The 18,482-nt window shown below is 33.9% G+C and overlaps 3 protein-coding genes across 6 annotated transcripts; 2 read left to right on the top strand and 1 right to left on the bottom strand.

The window, feature by feature from the left end:
- Nucleotides 1–3,516: 3,516 nt before the first annotated feature.
- LOC107420802 (uncharacterized) lies at nucleotides 3,517–6,733 on the top strand. Of its 3 annotated transcripts, none has more exons than XM_060817166.1 (4): nucleotides 3,517–3,687; nucleotides 4,735–5,813; nucleotides 6,229–6,265; nucleotides 6,386–6,733. In XM_060817166.1, the coding sequence occupies exons 2-3, from the start codon at nucleotides 4,915–4,917 to the stop codon at nucleotides 6,263–6,265; spliced, it is 936 nt and encodes a 311-aa protein (XP_060673149.1). In that variant the 5' UTR covers nucleotides 3,517–3,687; nucleotides 4,735–4,914; the 3' UTR covers nucleotides 6,386–6,733. The 3 variants fall into 3 exon arrangements, with proteins under 3 accessions (XP_060673149.1, XP_048331380.2, XP_015885347.2); XM_048475423.2 differs by having other exon boundaries at nucleotides 6,358–6,733; XM_016029861.4 differs by having other exon boundaries at nucleotides 3,519–3,687; nucleotides 6,425–6,733.
- Nucleotides 6,734–7,681: 948 nt separating this feature from the next.
- Nucleotides 7,682–10,820, bottom strand: LOC107420801 (cytoplasmic 60S subunit biogenesis factor REI1 homolog 1). Its single transcript, XM_016029860.4, has 5 exons — nucleotides 10,572–10,820; nucleotides 8,790–9,374; nucleotides 8,501–8,670; nucleotides 8,156–8,374; nucleotides 7,682–8,074 (listed from the first exon to the last, which is right to left on the bottom strand). The coding sequence occupies exons 1-5, from the start codon at nucleotides 10,674–10,676 to the stop codon at nucleotides 7,915–7,917; spliced, it is 1,239 nt and encodes a 412-aa protein (XP_015885346.1). The 5' UTR covers nucleotides 10,677–10,820; the 3' UTR covers nucleotides 7,682–7,914.
- A 1,198-nt stretch (nucleotides 10,821–12,018) lies between these two features.
- Nucleotides 12,019–18,372, top strand: LOC107420805 (protein KAKU4). 2 transcript variants are annotated; one of them, XM_016029864.4, is made up of 12 exons: nucleotides 12,019–12,489; nucleotides 13,420–13,567; nucleotides 14,073–14,185; nucleotides 14,270–14,364; nucleotides 14,725–14,907; nucleotides 15,514–15,778; nucleotides 15,943–16,022; nucleotides 16,235–16,274; nucleotides 16,406–16,487; nucleotides 16,897–16,988; nucleotides 17,575–17,665; nucleotides 17,790–18,372. In XM_016029864.4, the coding sequence occupies exons 1-12, from the start codon at nucleotides 12,207–12,209 to the stop codon at nucleotides 18,139–18,141; spliced, it is 1,824 nt and encodes a 607-aa protein (XP_015885350.3). In that variant the 5' UTR covers nucleotides 12,019–12,206; the 3' UTR covers nucleotides 18,142–18,372. The 2 variants fall into 2 exon arrangements, with proteins under 2 accessions (XP_015885350.3, XP_015885351.3); XM_016029865.4 differs by having other exon boundaries at nucleotides 12,021–12,489; nucleotides 16,412–16,487.
- The last annotated feature ends 110 nt before the right edge of the window (nucleotides 18,373–18,482 follow it).

The raw sequence follows: 18,482 nt of genomic DNA, 5'->3' as shown, positions 1-18,482 counted from the left end.
GCAATAAAAGGCGTACGTGGGAGAGATGAAGACAAAAAGAAAGTCAATTTTTTTACATAAAAAATAAAGCTAAAGTTAAAATAGGAAAAAGTCAAATAAAATGCATTTTTGAAATTGAATGATGGGTATACGTGGTGATTTATTGCGGTGCCACATTTTATCCCATATAAATTTTTCTCATAATGCATGGCAATTTAATATGGTGTTTGTTTCTATTGGTGGGTCATCAGCTTCTTCACTTTTCATTTGCCAAAAACAATATACATATATATATATATAATATTATTATTAGGCTATTTCTGTATAGTTTTTTCTTAATTTTTTTTTAGCCAATAGCCATACAACATTTATCTTTTGTGTTTGCATTTGACCAGAACAAGATGACGAGAACGGAAGTCCTCCCAACTGACAAAATTTTGGAAGAATAATTAACTAGGGAAGTATCAGATTTTCATCTTATCCAGTGGGGAGCAGTATTTACAGAACAAAGCTTTTTTATGAACTGGTTGAAGAGAATGGGTGCTTATGTACCGCATACTCTTAAAAGCTGCGTGAAAGTAACAAGCCACTTAAGCAAGTTTGAGGGAAAAATTTTGCATCAATCCAAACAAAGGCTTTAGCAATGCAATTTCACCTTCTAAAATCACATCCATAACCAGCAAAAAGAAAATAAAAAAACCCATTGCAATTCATATCAGTTTCGACCTTTCTTCAATATTTCTCAGCAATAAAGCCTATGCAATTTCACCTTCTAAAATCACATCCATAACCAGCAAAAAGAAAATGGAAAAACCCATTGCAATTCATATCAGTTTCGACCTTTCCTCAATATTTCTCAGCAATAAAGCCTATGCAATTTCACCTTCTAAAATCACACCATAACCAGCAAAAAGAAAATGGAAAAACCCATTGCAATTCATATCAGTTTCGACCTTTCCTCAATATTTCTCAGCAATCAAACAACACGTAAGGAAGCAAAAAAAAAAAAATGGCAAACCTTCGGTGGTGGCCGTGGCTGTAAAGAAGAATCGGCTGAGAGAGCTGAGGGAGACCGGAGATGGTGGTGGCGGCACTGCTGGAGCTGACTGCTAAGGGAGATCGGAGATGGACTGTCGGCAGCACTACAACTACTGGAGCTGGACTAACTAAGCAGAGAGATGAGAGAGCTGAGGGAGATGGTGGTGGATGCTTGAGCTGAGTTTGTGTGAGACAGTGAGAGGAATGTGTTTGTGTGTGTTTAGGGTCGGCTCGGGCTAGGAGAAAGGAAGGAATAATTAAATGAGTTTAATTTTAATTTTCAAAATATTAAAAAAAAAAAGATAATATATACGGGCCGGGTTCGGGCCGGAGTCTTTAATACCCGGTCCCGGCCCATCCCCGCTTCGGGTCTAAGAGAGTAAGCCCAAATCCACCCCGTCACTCCGTTTTTGCGGGGAAAAACCGCCCCATTAGGGACGGTGCACCGCGATTTCGGGGATGGGCGGGACAAATTGACATCCCTAGATGTAGAGTATAAGAGCATAGATTTGGTCTTCTTGCTCGTGGAACACGTGGTCATGATATATCCACATAACTCACCACTTCGGGAACCATAAGAGTTCCACCTCTCTTTCTCTCTCTAAAAATCATGATTTTGGATCAAATATTTGAAGTTTGAAAAGTTCTTCGTACAGTAAAAATTCATCATTTTGAAGCAAAAAAAAAAAAAAAAAAAAAAAGTAAATATTCATCATTTTATTTTGGATATTTTAGATCAAACTTAGAGATCTGAACTATTAGAGTTTATGCTTTTTTTTTTTTTTTTTTCCTGGTTTTTCGATGACACGATTTTTCAGTGTATGATTAAACTAGTATGGTATATTAACTTTCTTTTTTTCCTTGTCTAAACAGAAGTGCAATTATTTAAGTAAAATAACAAGGAAAATCAGTAGTTGACATCATGCCAATAAAGTAACTTGACTTTTTTTTTTCTTTTTTTTTCTTTTTTTGACTTTTCCAAATAATCGGCTGTTTATTTTAATGTTACATTTAATGTAAGGAATAATTATTTCTAAAGAAATAAAAATAGTTATTTTAAAAAATAAAATATAAATAAAAGAAATCACTAATTATTTTTTATTTGCTTGGTTATGTTAATGACTTTGATTTAATGGTTAGAAAAAAAAAATTAATTATGTTTCTTTATATTTTATTTAAAAATTTTGTTTATGTTTAACTAAATATATAATTTATTATTTTAAAATTTAATCTATTATATATTTCTATTTTTATGTGATTTTTAAAATTTTGTTATTTACATATTTTAAATAGATAATACATCAAATTAAAGATTTTTAAGAATTAACAATTTTATAGTTACCATATTTACTTTACAATAAAACATTTACTATATTTGGATTCAGTAATGATTATTTCTTAAGTTTTGATAAGAAATAGAGATCCTTTAAAATAAAAAAATAATAATTGGTCTCTATAAAATATATATTATTTAATATATAATCTTATTAAATATAAATTTATTTAATCTTATGGAATAGTTATTACATTCCTTCTCCTATTTCTATCTACCAAATATACTTTAAAAGAAATTAAAAAAAAAATTTAAAAATAAAAGGTTGTATGACCAAAAACACTGTACTCAATTGACAATCACCCTTCATTTTATTTTTCATTGTTTAAACGGATATTTTTGTTTTGGCGGTAGATTAACTAATTTTTTTTTTCTGCTGAAAATTAATTAAAAATTATTTTATGCATAGCTCAGTCTATTTTATTCATTTATTATTCTGTACAACGATGATATCAGATATGAGGATCTGCTAACCAATTATATAGTTATATAATGATTTTCCTACCAAAATTTCATAACTTAAGATCTGCCGTCCAAATCATGATTTTCTCACTTTTAACACATTTATCAGATTATTTAAAAGTTTAATTTATTAATGTGCCATTAACTAAAAACTTATACAAACGATCCATTAGAAAAATAATAATAATAAAAGATAAAAAAAATAAAAAAACTAAATATTAATTATTTATTGTCAGAAATTATTATTTGATTCATGCTAATCAAACTCTATGCTTTCTCCAAAATGTGGCCTGTGGGATTGAGGGGTTCAGTGGGAGGGAAAAAAAAAAAAAAAAAAAATCCTGAATGTTGAATTTTAATAACATTCAATTTAAAAAAAATCTTTTTGACATAAAAAGTTACTAAAAAGCTCAATATCATAATTTTTATTCATGCAAAGGAACATAATAATGCAAAGTCCTGGAGGGAGGCATTGAAAGAATTTCTCGATCAAGCACAGCAAACCAGCCATGGCACTTCCCATTTCCCACATACCAGAAATGAAGGCTTTCTCACATACAGGCGTATGGTCAATGGTGAAGGGCATTTTAGTCATTTTGGGTATCACATAGTAGTCCTTAACCTTTTCTCTGTATCCTTTTTTGGAAAAGAAAAAAAGTAAAATAAAAGAAAAGAGTAGAGGTATATAGTGGACCTACCTACTCCTGAGAAACTGACCTCACCAATCCCCCATCACAAACACAAACATAACAAAGAGAGAGACCAAAAGTAAAAAACCTCTCTCAAACTCTCACAGCTAAAAGTCTCTCCTTTCTGTTAGGTCTTATCTTCCACCTGGGTTTACAATTGTTCCAGACCAAGATTTTCATATTTGGGTGAGCTAGACTCTGTTTTGCATACTTTCAGTTTGTGGGTTTTTGCTGGAAAGATTTGATCTTTGGTTGATTTATATGGTCTTTGTTGATTCTACAGAATACCCATGTTTGAAATTTCTTTCTTTTCGTTTTCTAAACCAATTTTTATTGTCTATATGTCGTTTATTAGGTGATGTCATGTATTAGATGTTTTACTGATTACTTTGATTTTTTTTACTTAATAACCAGGATTGTGAATTGATCAATTTTTTATTTTTTATTTTTTATTTTTTTTATGTTCTTGTCGATGTTGATGCACCTTTGCTCATAGTATGTATCTCTTGTATTCTTTAATGATGCTCCTTGGGGCTTAGGGTGATAATTTTTGGGACTAGAAATGATAGTTCTGAAGCAGCTAGAATCTATCGATTCTTGTATACAGTATATTTCTATATGATCCCTCTTTGTGTTTGTTGACTTTTTTTTTTTTCTTTTTTTTTTTCTCCATTCGTCTTAATCAAAAAGTTGACCAGATAACCCTAACATTTTTTTGGCTGCTGAAAACTAACTGTGAGAAGAGGAGGACATGGGACTCTGTATTTATGTTTTATGTTCTGTTCGTTTATTAGTTCATCCAAGTCATTAGTTATCTCCAGTAATCAAGCAGAACATCGAATTTTATTGTCCAATAAGGTATAAAGAGGATTGGAGGATAAGAGTTTTCATTAAATTGTTGGAGCAGCTTGATTAGACTTTCTTCTGATAATGGTAGCATTTCTTGTCTGGTCAATAAGAAAGAATGGGTTACTTCCTTGTTTACAGTTGAATAATGGATCTACTATTTACCTTTTTTATTATTATTATTTTTGTTTCTTTTCTTGGATTATGTTTTTCCTCTTAAGTGTACTATAATTGGCCCAAATATTGTATCTCTTTGGAAGTTTTGCTCTTGGTTTTCACGCTCTCGCAAAAGGTGTATCAAGAACAACAATTTATATTTTCTTTATTTATAACTTCTTTTCCATCATTTCTATACTTGACATTATTTTTATCTTCTACCATCTGCAGACTTGTGTGCTGTTGTGGAATGCTATACAGGATCAAAGGCTTGTTGCATCTCTTTCTAAACTAGAAGATTGGTTAGTTTGTGTATGGTATTAACAACTTTTAATTGGTGTTTCTAATCTAAGAATCTAAGTGCAAGGTGCATGCCATGTTCTTGTACTCTTTTTAAGTAACAGCCCTGTCATGGCCTTAGATCCTTTTGGTGAAAGAGGGCATCAAGCCAGTATATCCAACATGGATGATTTTGAATTGATTACCAATTGGGATGATGTAATCTGTCCTATATGTTTGGATTTCCCTCATAATGGTGTACTCCTTCAGTGCTCATCTTATGATAAAGGATGCCGTCCTTTTGTCTGCGATACAAATCACTTGCACTCAAATTGCTTGGATCGTTTCAGAAATGCATACAATTTATCATTATCCTCATCATCAGAAGTGAGTCATACGATAAACACTGAGCCAATGGCATCAGAAGACAACTGCAAACCAAGTTGTCCTTTATGTAGGGGAGACGTTACTGGTTGGGTTATAATTGACAACGCCCGAATACATCTGGATGAGAAGAAACGTTCTTGCGAGGAGGAACAGTGTACATTTATGGGAACCTACACGGAACTACAAAAGCATGCTCAAATAGAGCATCCACATGCACGTCCTTCAAAAATTGATCCTGCTCGGCAGCTTGACTGGGAGAATTTCCAGCAGTCCTCTGATATCATAGATGTTCTGAGCACTATTCACTCAGAAGTCCCACGTGGTGTGGTTTTGGGAGACTATGTTATAGAATACGGTGATGAGGAGACTGGAGATGAGTTTGAAGACTTCCCTGGTGATGAAGGTAACTGGTGGACATCTTGCATCTTGTATCAGATGTTTGATAATTTCAGAAATTCTAGAAACAGAAGACGGACAAGAGTTGGTGATACAAGAAGAGGAAGCCGCAGATCAAGTTATGATAATTCGAATTCTGATGAGGGTTCTGTGACATCTGTAGAATTTCCAGAATATAGGGTAGATGAAACTGATGATGAGTTTGTGGGCTCAAGTGGCCCATCGAGGGGTAGCTCCAGCCATCGAAGGTCTTAATTTTTCTTCTTGCATTTTATTTTCCTTGTGAAAAGCTATGTCTTTTGGCTTCTTCATTACTTTAATAGTTTTACTTTTTAAGTTTTCTATTTTCGGTTGCTTTTGTACATGAATTATTTCTGATGTTGATAACATCAAATAGGGTGCAACTGTGCAAGTGCAACCTTATTACCCAAAAAAAAAAAAAAGTCGAATATAACTTCCTTATGCCATAAAATCTGCTTCTATACCCTTATAGAGTAATGTGTTTAGATGAGAGCATTGGCTGAAGTATACCTATTTCACTTTGATTAACCTTAACAAGTGCCTATTCTTTATACTCAATGTGGTTTACAGTGCCGGTAAGAACCTGTTCACTGGTTTATTTACTTCAGCGATAATTTATTACTGATATCCTTGTGTTTTCAGTTCCCGAAGACGGCGTTCCCGCTTCTATGACAATTAGGTATGCTTTTTCCATGGACCGCCTGCATTCTTTCTATTTTGAGAAGGCTTTGTTATTCTGTACAGCAGTAAACGTTTTTTGAACTTGTATAGGTCTTAATATATAAAATTACATTTCAAGGTAATATATCTGCTCTCATCATTGAGTTTTCAACTGTAGTTCACCTTTGGAGAGCAGTGTCTTGAGACGATTTCTTCGTAATTTGTGCCAGCCAAATACAAGACATTGCATAAAATCTGCTGGCAGTGAATAGAAGTAGGGAAAGCAAGACATAGAAGAAGAAGAGTTCCTGTGGCAGTGAAGTAACTGGAATGTGTGCTTCAGATCTCTTAAAAGACATTTTAGAAGCTGACATCTGGATTATGACTTTGATAAGTCTGTACTTCAATGTCCAGATTAGACATGAATTTGTGGACTTGATATTCAGTGCCCCTGTGTTTTATATGGTGACTGCTTTGGTTCCTTGTACTTTTTTTTTTTTTTTTCATTTTTTATTTTTATATTTATGCTCACTATAAAAATGGTCTTGTTTTACCGCTTAGGGAAGATAGTTAACCATGAAAAATATTACAGCAATTTGAAATGCAGTTGTTAGATGGTGAAAGTTGCTGTTTTTCCTATTTGAGTATTTTCTTCATGGATCTCCTAATCTGCTCCTTAATGGGTATTGTCCTGGAAATCATACCAGGCTCTGCTTAAATTCGCCAAAATAGCATTTTTGTTGAAAAATGTTTTCATTGCCCTCGATTAGTTTTCAACCGATTGGATCACCAAAGTTAAAATTTTGTCAAGAAGACCACAAGAAGGGATCGTAAAGTCAAATGGGCAAACTAATGTTTATCTATCCTAGAGGGATTGTAAAGTCAAATGGGCAAACTAATGTTTATCTATCCTAGATGAACACAGTGCTAAAGCTATTACATGGGCGTTAAAGATCTGAATCATACATTCCACTGGTTTTCAATACCCGTTCAGGTTTGGCATATATATTTGTACTAGATATTTCTGCGGACTAGGATTTATATTTTATATGAAAAAAATATTTATTTGTTATCTGGGTCCTAAGTGGAATGGAAAAGACTGGCAGACAAATTCAATAGCATGTTGCCAATTTGCCATATTCTCTAATAGCAGATGCTTATGGATTGGATTTCTAAAATCTCATTTTGTCGAGTTCACACTTGGTTGACATTGCCTGAAACCCACTTCAGTTTTGTTGTTTAGTCCATGTTTCTTCACCCAAAAAGAACATTAGTTCATGTTTCCATCAAATTCCAATTCTTTGCATCTGATGTCAGAAGGGTTGTCAGACTCAGCCGACGTTCGTTGAATAGACTTTTCGATTGGACTGAAAGAGCCCATATAAAACCTAGAGCCCACCAGCCCAGCTCAACCTAGTCAGATTGATAGGCCAAGTTTAGATTGTAAGCCGCTTCAAAATATTATAATGTAGAAATACATAGCCTCAGTTCCAGGGTAAAGTAGGAATTTAACAAAGTTACAAAGGATAGCTAGAGATGAGTCCCGTCTCACACCAAAAGCATTTGCAAATTATCTATAGGATGCTAATGATGCTAGAAACCACCCCGGTGAAACATAAAACTAAAATTTCAGAAAATCACTTCCCTCTCATATACTAATATGGAGAACTAATATGGGACATTCTTGGGTAGATTCCTGATGACATTGCTCTTCATTCCTATCTTGGAGCGCATGGCCTCAACCCCTGTTCTATTCATTTCCTTGATCACTTTCATCCTTACCATCCGCTCCCTCGACTCAACAGTTGCCAACCCCATGCTCCTGTACCTGAAAATCAAAGATCCAGAGTTTCATTTTTGTTTATCTTTTATTACAAATTAAGCCTCTATGTAAGATTTAAATATATACCTCGAAGCCAATGCAGCTGTAATGGCTCCATTATTCATGGGTGATGGCCGCGGTTTCTGCCGGTAATAACGCAAGAATTCCCGGGAACCAAGCATTTTGGTTGATATTCCATTATTAGATCTTGTAGTGATTATGAGCTCAGACCCACCACTACCAAGTTCAACAGCACCAGTCATATCACCTGATACCACTAATTGTTTACCATCCTCATCCACATAACTGTAAGCAAAGATAAACAGTGCTCAGCTTTTGATACACTAACACGTATGTGATAACAAATTGTATTTTTTAGTACCAAGAAAACAAAGATATTAGCAGAACTGAATCCACATTAAGGAGAAAAACCTGCTGCTATAATCATAAAATTCTTCCAATTCTGCTTCCTCATCATCGTCACCATCACCATAGTGTACTTTACAATGGCTTTTTGCCACCATATGTTTCCTAACTGCCTCCAAGCTGCTAAAGGGGTGACACCTATAGTTGCAGTACAGACACATGAAATCCCTTTTAACCTGACAATAACAGATAGCAGTAAAATCAAACCATCTTTTAAGAAAATTATTTAAAAAAAAAAAAAAATTATAAGGAGAAACAAGTACATAACACTGAAAGATAGTGAAATTGACACTACCTTAAGGCCAAGAAAAGTAAGAAGGCCTTTTGGATCTTTCAAATACTCCACATCAGGAATGAAAAAACCATGCTGCTTATGCATGTGAACCATGCAGCTCTCAATGCTATCATGGTCTAGATCACACATAAAGCAGCAGGAAGGATCCAACTCCTCATAGTCGTCATCGTCGTCGTCATCCATGTCATCATTAGAAGCATGCCCATCCACATCTAAATTGGTCAAGGACTGTGTTGCCTCACTAACTAATTCTTCTTCAGGATCTACCTCCTCCCACTCATCTTCACTTTCTTCACTTTCTTCATTATCAGCCTCTCTTTGTGGGGGAACCCTATTCACATGACGTCGTGGAAGTGGCTTAATTATTGCTTTCTCATCCTCCTGACGATCTGTGCCTTGAGAAGCCCTAATAATGTGACTACGAGACTTGAGATGCTCAGCATGGGCCTTGGAACTTCTATATCCTTTCCCACAAAGACCACAGCTGTAAAGCATGGGAGTTTCACTAATCTTATTTTTATCCTGAGCAAGGGCAGATTGTCTAGCTAGAAATAATGCTTCTGTAACTCCAGGTACCCCAGCTACCTGATTATTTGAGGAGAACAATCACAAGTTATTCAAGCTCAACAAGCATCTATGTCAACATTACCCCAGTTACCCAATTTGTTAAGAAGAATAGTTCATAATTTATTCAAGCTCAACAAACATGTTGGAAAAAATTCAAGGAATGTTAAACAGATTACATAGAGCTCTAACATCAATTAATCATAAAAACAAACGAAGAAAAATAAATAACATCACAGGTATTCAATTTAAATTTAACATCATTAATGGTACAGAGAAGGGTCTGCAAAAGAATATTCAATAGATAATGAGATTTTTACTAGAGGGAAAGAAATGAAAAAGAAAATTATTCCGATTGTTCTCCACTTTTTTTACCTTCCCATTTCATTATCCAAACTTGTTTGAGACATCAAACGTTTTTCTCTACCAAAACATATACGATCTATAAAACTAATCTCTATTTCCATGGATCCATAAATTCAAAAATCAATCAGGATTCATATCATATTCAGATATCACAACATGTTGTTCACATCCTAATATATTATTCTGCAACAAAAAAGGTCATCATCAATGGTACCCTTGTCTATCGATATATCAAAGAAGTGCCCGAGCATAAAGAATTATCTCATGAGTACACATGGTGGTCTAGGACCTTAAATATACAGAAGGAACCAACTCAACTTCATTACAGATGCACATGAATAAGGATGCCCTCAAAGTATATATCTCACATTAAAACAAGCTCTTCTTTGAACTAAGGTATTGAGAAACAATGAAACCAGAAGATTTAAATCAGATATCAGACTTTCTATTTCTTTTTTCTATTTATTTATTTATTTTTTATTTTTTTATTTTTGGCCTGAGAAGGTTAAGTCTAACACAGGAGAGGATTAACAATTTTGTTATTTTAGAGCAGAACCATAACATCTTCTTGGCATAAAAAATCCAAGACCATCTTCTAACTTCCAAGATAATGGAATTCACAAATTTTATCAAAACTTAAAATTCATTAACTTTTCCAGGGAAACAAAACGAAAGCCCACAAGCCAAATAAATAAATAATAACCAGAAAATCGACCTAAAAACCTCGTCAAAATTAAGATCAAAGACACTGATAACTTCATAGAAATATCAAACCCTAACACCGAAAAATATCAAAAGCTGCTATTATTATGATTTTTTTTTAAAAAAAAAAAGGAAAAAAAAGAAAAAAACCTTGCGCTTGAGATTGTAACGGTGCCATTCGGACTTGTAATGGAGCTTTTGCTCCGAATCATCCTTGAACTCTTTGTTGCAAGCGTTACAGGTTAGCCCCGGCATTTTCTTTTATTATTGTTATTTTTCTTTTTCTTTTTGTGTCCTTGTTTTGAGCAAAATTAATTCAAAGAACCAAAAAGCTCCTTCGAATTTGGACGCAGAGAGAGGAGGCTAAACTCTGCGTTTCTTTCTTTTATATGGGAATGGAAAGGGAATATACGACGGCTCGTAGATTGTAGTCGGTTTGAAACGGCGTAAAATATATCGACCATCCAAAGGGCACTTCGAGCTTGCGCAAGCCAATGCGTCAGGCACGCTTTCCTTTCTCATGGGCCTCAAGGCCTAATGGGTTCTAATTAAAAGATCCACCACTCAATATAGGCCTTGGCTCAAGTATTACTGTGCTGGGCTTCAAAAGAAAAAAAAAAAAATTATGATTGGCTTAGAATAAATAACTTTCTGTTTTTTAAATTTAAAATTTGATTAATGCCTAAAATTATCAAACATGGAAAAAGTAGTGGCTACAATGATAGCAGCGTTTTAATGTGGCATTGGAAGGGAATGTGGAAAGAAGAAAAAGCGAGAGATTGTCTCATGTGATAAGTGTTTTACTTTCCCAATTATTGTTACTTTATCATAAAAGGTACCTACAAGATAATCCATGACAAACCTATTAATTGTTTGGATAATGTCTCAAATTTAAATGCCATTTGTTTAGGCAATTAATTTGTAATAGTTTTTTAAACATCTTGAATAATTATATATTTTCTCTAAGAAAAAAATAAAAACAACAACTAAAATTATAAATAAAAAAATTGTATTTAATTTGATGTTTATATCTATTTTTTAAAATTTATAATTATTTTACATGTTAATAAACTCTGATTATTACAAACTAAGCTTCCAAAAACTTAATTACCCAATTAGGTAGACAAAACTTAAAAACCAACCACATAACAAACAGAAACCCATATTTGCAATTTAATGTTAAAACAAAAGTTTATTTTGCAATTTGATGTTAAAAAAAAAAAAGTTAATAAAAAAGTAATTACAACGAGGGCAGCTCAAATAAATAAAGTTCCACTTTTGCAATATTTTAGCAAAATTTATGTTATTTTTATATTATTATTTTCCCCTCTCTTTTTTTAAGAAAGAATACTTTTTCGCAATTATTTGTAGTGTTATTATATTTTGAAAAATGATTTATCTAAATAATGCAAATGCTCCCTCAAAAAAGAAAAAAAAAATGCATGTTTGAATATTATATAAAAATAGTGAAATATATTTCCAGCTAAAAGAATTAGTTTATCATCAGAATATATGACGTATCACTAATCCAACGAGTTCGAGCCGTTTATTCCTCCGCTAAACGGAAAAAAAAATTAAATAAATAACCGCTAGACGCCCCAACGGATCTCTCTGGGCTCTCTCTCTCTCTCTCTCTCTCTCTCTCTCGTATAAATCCGCAGCCTCTTTTTCTCTCACTCTCTCTATTTCCAAACAGGACAGAGATGGGAAATACCCTGTTCCTTTGCAACTAACTCTCTTGCTTCTCTCTCTCTCTCTCTCTCGCACTTCCACTCGCAAATCGCCATGGACACCATTTCTAGATCCCGCCAAGCCATCGAACCCCGATCGGGTGGAAAAATTGTCCGAGCCAGGCGAACCGCCGCTGCAAGAACTCCGTACGACAGGCCCAGACGCCACAATCCGCCTCCTGAAAACCCTAATTGGCTCTCCAGGCTTATATTTTCTCCTACTCGAATGATTACTAGTGGTGCTGGGAAGCTTATGTCCTCTGTGTTCTCCGCTGATTCTTCTTCCGGTTCTTCTTCTTCTTCTTCTTCTTCTTCTTCGAGTGGTGATTCCGATTCAGGTTAGAACTCATTTATGCTCTCTGTTTTTTTTTTTTTTTTAATCAATTTCTTGTGCATGTGGAAGTACCTAGAGAAGGGTTGGAAAGGGGGAAAAAATAATAATAATAATAATAATAGCAGTGTTAGATGTGGTCGTTCTGAAAATTAGTGTTACCGCTTAGGGTAGACATAAAAGTGTACGAGAGAACGGTGAGTTTTGTTTAATCATTAATATGTATTGGAAATTTGGCAGAAGGAATGCTTATAGTAAAGTTACTCGGAGAATTTAGGGTTATGCTGCTGTTGTGAAGAGTAAATTAGAAACACTTTTTTTTTTTCTTTTTTGTGTGTATACAAAAAGCTGTCTTTACTTTTCTTGTTCCACCGAAATATTGGCTTTGTATTCAGTCCAGTATTTTTTAACTATGTCCATGAATCTTCGTATTCGATTAAAGGCTTAATTTTAGAAAATGTGCGTTCTGATATATATATATATATATATATATTTTAAAGGCTAGGAAAAATGGTATAGAAGTGGGTTCAAGCTCTAGTGAGAGAACATAATATAAAAGCAAACAAGATTGTCTTACTGCTCTAAGTAATTATTGTGTTTATATATGAGCTTACTTGGTTGTTTTTGTAGTTTACTGCTGCGTTGTATGCCATAATATCTTTATCCTGAAAATCGATATACTGGGAAAAATTTAAGTGTTCTCAATCCTTCCATCTAGTAGAACTTTTGGTTTGAGGCATTTCAACTTTTACAATACACAATCACATTTTCTTGATCGGAATCAATTCTTAACTATTGACGCATTAATGTCTTCTGTCGGTTTGGTAAAGTTATTTACTTTATAGTTTTTAGCACTTAAGTAAAGAGGACAAAAATATGGCTCTGCTTTCGAGTCTTACACACTTTTTTACAACATTATTCGTCTCCAATTCCACAGAGGATAATACTGATGACAACTGTAACAATAAGGAGATCTCAACTCAAGGCACTATCAATTGCTTTCAGAAGGACGCCCAACCAACTGTAGAGAAGAGTGAAACCAAGCGTCTAATTGAGCAGCTGGTTATGCAGGAGACGTTCACAAGGTAAGTGATGATTGCATACTTTAATTTTTATTTTAGGCTTTTGGCTTTATCCCTAGTTGTTACTTCCTTTCAATTCTTCAATTTTTGTTTTCCATGCTAGTTCTGTAATTTTTTGTTTATTATTTTCAATTTTTTGTCTCTTCTATGTCATTTTATGTGCTAAATATGAATTTGTAAAAGACTCTGCTATCTTCTTCTTCTCCCCCCTACCACACCCACACACACACACACCAAAAAAAAAAAAAAAAAACCACAGTTAGTTTGCTGAAAATTTCTTCTAGTTCCATGAAATGCCTTTTTTTTTTTTTTTTTTTTTTTTAATTCTGTGGACTTCAATTAATTCATATTAGGGAAAAACCTTCACTCTGAGACTCACAGTTCAAGCTTAGATGCGTAGTGATATTTTTAAAGCTTTCAATAAATGTTATTTGACTCTCTGCAGATGATTTTCATTATTTTCTTGGTAATGAATTCCTAGTTTTGAAGGGTTCTTTCCTTTTTTCAGGGAAGAATACATTAAGTTAACAAAGATTATTGAAGCAAGAGTTGTAGATTATTGCACCACTGAAGATGTGGAGAATCAAAGGCTAATTGAGACGCCTAAAAAAACCATTGGAGGTGGAGTTGATTACACCCAATTGATTTATTTAATGTGTTCACCCCCCATATTTGGCTAATGGTGGTAGCATGTTGCACATGCAGATAACGCTATTCTTTGCAGTACAGCCGTTATGGAGGCTAGAAAATGGTTAACGCAGAAGAAATTAGGTTCAGCTTCAAAATCAGATATAAATCATGTAATGTTCACTTTGAATTCCTGTATTTTTCTGCAAGTTAGTGGTTTTCATGCTATCACATGAATTCTCTCTCGTGATTATGATTAGATCAGGTAGACAATTTATATTAAAATTTTGATGTTATTATGCATTAATAATGTCAATTCCATTTCATTGATGAAAATATAATGTGTCAAGAGGTAAATGGTATTGCATCATTTGGTTGCCGTACTGAATTAATAATTCCAAACTCATAATGTGTTGTATTTTAGCTATTAAGTTTTACTATTAGTTTTCTCTAAAATAGGAAAGGCAATGTTTAGCATGTTTGTACCGTATAACACTGCTTGGGGCATTTGGAAACTGATTCTATTATTGCAGGTAACTGAAGATGAAGGGAGTTCGCCGGTGGATATGGCTAAATTGTACATGAAGGCACGCCCTTTGTGGGCATCTCCTTCATTTAAGCAAGAAGAACTCAAATCACCATCGTCAATAAATGCTCAGCTTTTCGTTGAAGAAACACCAGGTTCACTTGGTGGTAATGTTGTGTCCTCATCTAAGGTACCTTTCAAATATTTCAATACATTTTATATTTCTTAGAAGTTAGAAGAAAATGTACTCATTTCCATCAAATGGGGTGGGTCAAGGTTTCATAGATGGGATTTTTACTTCGATAAGGTTAATGTGGAAAGCTGTTACCCTAGTGGTCAGGAATTTTTTGATGGCCAGATTTTGACAGAGTCATGAGATACTAATAAATGTCAGAAAGTTAGGATAGCAGGTGTCATAGCTAAAATGATAAAACGAAGTAAGATTGGTTGGCCTCAGGTTATATGAATAGAAATGCTAGAATTAAATAGAAAATGATATAAGTTGGCCTGTGGTTGCTTTTTCCAGTGAGGATAGTTCAAAAGGTCTAGATTGTAAATGTGGCAAAACAATTTTATTATGGAAGTGAATATATTTTTTATGCAAACTTTATTTTGGAAGAACTGTGTGTATGAAGTGTAGCAGATGCATACTTACTCACCCATGTGTTAAGAGAGTGGCGTAAAACCAAATAACAGGAATCAAGACACGTGTAGAAATATTTAGGGCTTCCTTACATTTGGATGAAGAAGGACCTTTTCATTTTGGTTTCAATAACTTGTGCTGAATTGCATGCAGCTAAAAAAGGACACCCCATCCATTGGGTCTTGGAATATCCAGGAGGAGATACAAAGAGTGAGATCTAAGGCAACAGAAGAGATGCTAAGGACTTTACCTTCTAAAAGAATTGATTGGTCTGGCCTTGGTTTAGAAAATGAAGGTAGCCCAAATGCTTTTATGTCTGGAGACAGAGAGGCTAATATGGGAAATAAGATGCACAATTCTTTAGAATCTATAAATGCATCATTGGCCACAGGAAAATCTACTTCTCATGGATTCAAAGGTATGTTTCTTTAGTGCTATAACGTAAATCTGTTGGTTAAGTCTGGTAATTCATTTTCACTATATAGATTTTTTTTAATTGCCAATATCATTTTTATTTTCAGAATATAAAGAAATTAAATTGTAGAAATCTAAGACATGGAACCTCATTTTCTGCCCCTTCAGTTTTGGAGATGACACAAGATGGGTTGCAAATTGAAGCCTCATCCCCCGATCAAATCCATACGGATCCCGAGCAAAATCAGGTTCCTACTAGCAGAATTTGAGTGCAGAAAAAAATTATTTATTCTTTTGTCAAACTTATTTTGCAAATAGCAAATTCTTTGAAGGAAAAAAGAAAAAAAAGAAAAAAAAAAAAAAGAACTAGCAAATTTCTCTTAAGAGTGGAATTCTACTTGTTTGTGTTGTAAATTGAATCCATAATCATTCTAATATAGTTTGTGATTTTGTTGTGAAGGATTTGGAAGCCATTCAGACAAAGACAGTTGATGGAAAAGGTAGTGGTGCTTTAGTTTTATAGCTCAAGTGTGTTCAATTTTGTCCTAAACCACCCTAATGCACTTTGATAGTACTTAAATTATGTACTTCATTGTAGTGTTTTGCGCACAAACTAAAGTCAATCTGATAGTTTCAGATGATTGCCTGGTAGATACACTAAACACTCAACAAACGGTGAAGTTATCTCAGGATGCAAAGAATTTACCTCTCAGGTTTGTGGCTCTCTCTATAGTAGTCTTTATAGACAGCCAAAAGCGTCTGTAAGCTATCCTCTTTATTGTGTATGGAAAACTTCTTCTTGTTTATTCAGCATTTAGAAATCTCTCTCTCTGTGTTGTCATTTAACCTCACGTCACTGTCACCATGTAATATGATCTCTTTATATGAATGAGAATGTCACTGTATGAAAGGAGTGTATGATACTAGTTAAAAATATTATAACATGTATTTGTATTCTAGTACTCTGTATCTGTAATTGTTGATGATATTTGTGATGAAAGCCTAATTATGCCAAACTAATGATTAATATGTACCGATATAATTTAGGAGGTTTTTGTCCCTTTGTCCTGATGGGATCCATAGTTACATTTTGTCATGTTTTATTGTCATTGCATGCAATAGCGATGCTGCTGCTGCTGCTGGAGTTCATGGCCACAAGGACACTAGTGCCGATGACAAGCACCTAAGCCACATGGTGGAAGGAAACTTAGAAGGTAAGATTGTTTTAAACACCATTTCATGTATGGCTTTTTATCTTATCAGTTGGTGAAGATGATATATAGGTTAATGTGATACCTATATATGTCCTATACAAGTCGAGCTCATCTTTCACCCTACTAAATTGCTATCACTAGCGTGTCTTGTTTATAAACTGATGGACTCATATACATAATTGTACTGAGAATTTAGACACTGGATGACGAATCTGAGTGTGCATATAATGTGGCATTCAATTAGCATTAAACTTCTAAAATTTCAATTTTTGAAATATTGTAGGAGGTATTAAGTTGGTTATTTGTTATCTGAACTTTTGTACTTTTGATGTAGATGTGGCATTTGCCTGTTTTAATATGGTTCCTCTACTTTTGATGGGTTTTTCTGGATTAGAATTTTCACCACACACTCTCTTATGGATAGTGATTTTCTTCTGCACCTTAAAAAAGGAACACTATTATGCTCGTTCCTGTGTTGTTTCTCTCTCCTGTCATTTGTCTCATGTATGTATTTGTTAATAAGTATGCCCTATATTTCATATGCAAATTTTTATTACATATTTGCTTTCTGCATGCAAAATTCTAGAGCCAAGATCACAGGAGGAAAATTGTTCAACATCAAAAGAAGCTGCGGGAACAAGAAGTCATTACAAGACAAATGGTTTCCCACCACCAAGGTAGTATGGGTCAAAGAGTTTTAGTTGTCATTGTTTTTGGAGTTGCATATATGTATATATATATATATATTTTTTTTTTTTGGTATTATGTAAATCTTTTCAAATCTTGTTGTCTACTTTTCAGTTTGTCCGCAGAGGGGTTTACAGAACAAAATGTTATTTTAGAAGATGAGGGGCACAATGCCGTAAGTTCAAGTTTTGACAAGATAGTAACTGATGTGTTTGTGGATCAAACCTGTGAGATTTTGAGTGAAACTTCTATGGAGATCCCGAACAATGTAAATGATAGCATGAATGAGAATGATAGTGCCGTTGATGGCTCTCAAGGCAGTCTGGGCATATACAATGAGTCATCACCGAGCCAAACTCGGTCAAGCTCGAAACGCAGACCGGCAGCAAATACTGGTGTTGAGATTCAACAGCGGGGAAAGAGACTGACAAGATACAACAGGAGAGGCAGGGGACGTGATAAATGACCTAGTGTTGGCTTTTTTTTTTTTTTCTGTATAATGTACTGTAGTGTTAACCACCCTAGAGAGTTACTGAAGGGAATTTCTACGTATTGACACAATGACACTGCCTGCTTAAGGAGACCAATTGTTTTTATTTTTATTTATTTTTACTTATGTAATGTATTTTTTTGTTAAAAAAAGAAATTGCATTATGTAAACTTTCTACTGGAAATATAAGACTTATTTATTTTAGCATTTAGAAAACATAAAAACTAAATATTAATTTTTTATTGTTAAGGTTTTCAACAAAGTTTAAATCTTCTTTCTACTTTCTCTTTTTTTTTTTTTTTTTTTCTTTTTTTTTT

The sequence above is a fragment of the Ziziphus jujuba genome, chromosome 5 (assembly GCF_031755915.1).
Source record: "Ziziphus jujuba cultivar Dongzao chromosome 5, ASM3175591v1".
In the NCBI taxonomy this organism is placed as follows: Eukaryota; Viridiplantae; Streptophyta; class Magnoliopsida; order Rosales; family Rhamnaceae; genus Ziziphus; species Ziziphus jujuba.
Note: the sequence above shows the minus strand (reverse complement) of the source record. Positions and strands in the feature narration are given on the sequence as shown.

Excerpts from the sequence above, each read along its gene's own strand:
- LOC107420801 (XM_016029860.4), bottom strand. The coding sequence starts at position 10,676 with ATGCCGGGGCTAACCTGTAACGCTTGCAACAAAGAGTTCAAGGATGAT. Across the intron at positions 9,375-10,571 it reads GTTACAATCTCAAGCGCAAG|GTAGCTGGGGTACCTGGAGT; the intron begins GTTTTTTTCTTT and ends TCAAATAATCAG. Across the intron at positions 8,375-8,500 it reads TTTTATGATTATAGCAGCAG|TTATGTGGATGAGGATGGTA; the intron begins GTTTTTCTCCTT and ends CTTTGCTTACAG.
- LOC107420802 (XM_060817166.1), top strand. The coding sequence starts at position 4,915 with ATGGCCTTAGATCCTTTTGGTGAAAGAGGGCATCAAGCCAGTATATCC. Across the intron at positions 5,814-6,228 it reads GGTAGCTCCAGCCATCGAAG|TTCCCGAAGACGGCGTTCCC; the intron begins GTCTTAATTTTT and ends TTGTGTTTTCAG.
- LOC107420805 (XM_016029864.4), top strand. The coding sequence starts at position 12,207 with ATGGACACCATTTCTAGATCCCGCCAAGCCATCGAACCCCGATCGGGT. Across the intron at positions 12,490-13,419 it reads GAGTGGTGATTCCGATTCAG|AGGATAATACTGATGACAAC; the intron begins GTTAGAACTCAT and ends CCAATTCCACAG. Across the intron at positions 17,666-17,789 it reads AATGGTTTCCCACCACCAAG|TTTGTCCGCAGAGGGGTTTA; the intron begins GTAGTATGGGTC and ends TCTACTTTTCAG.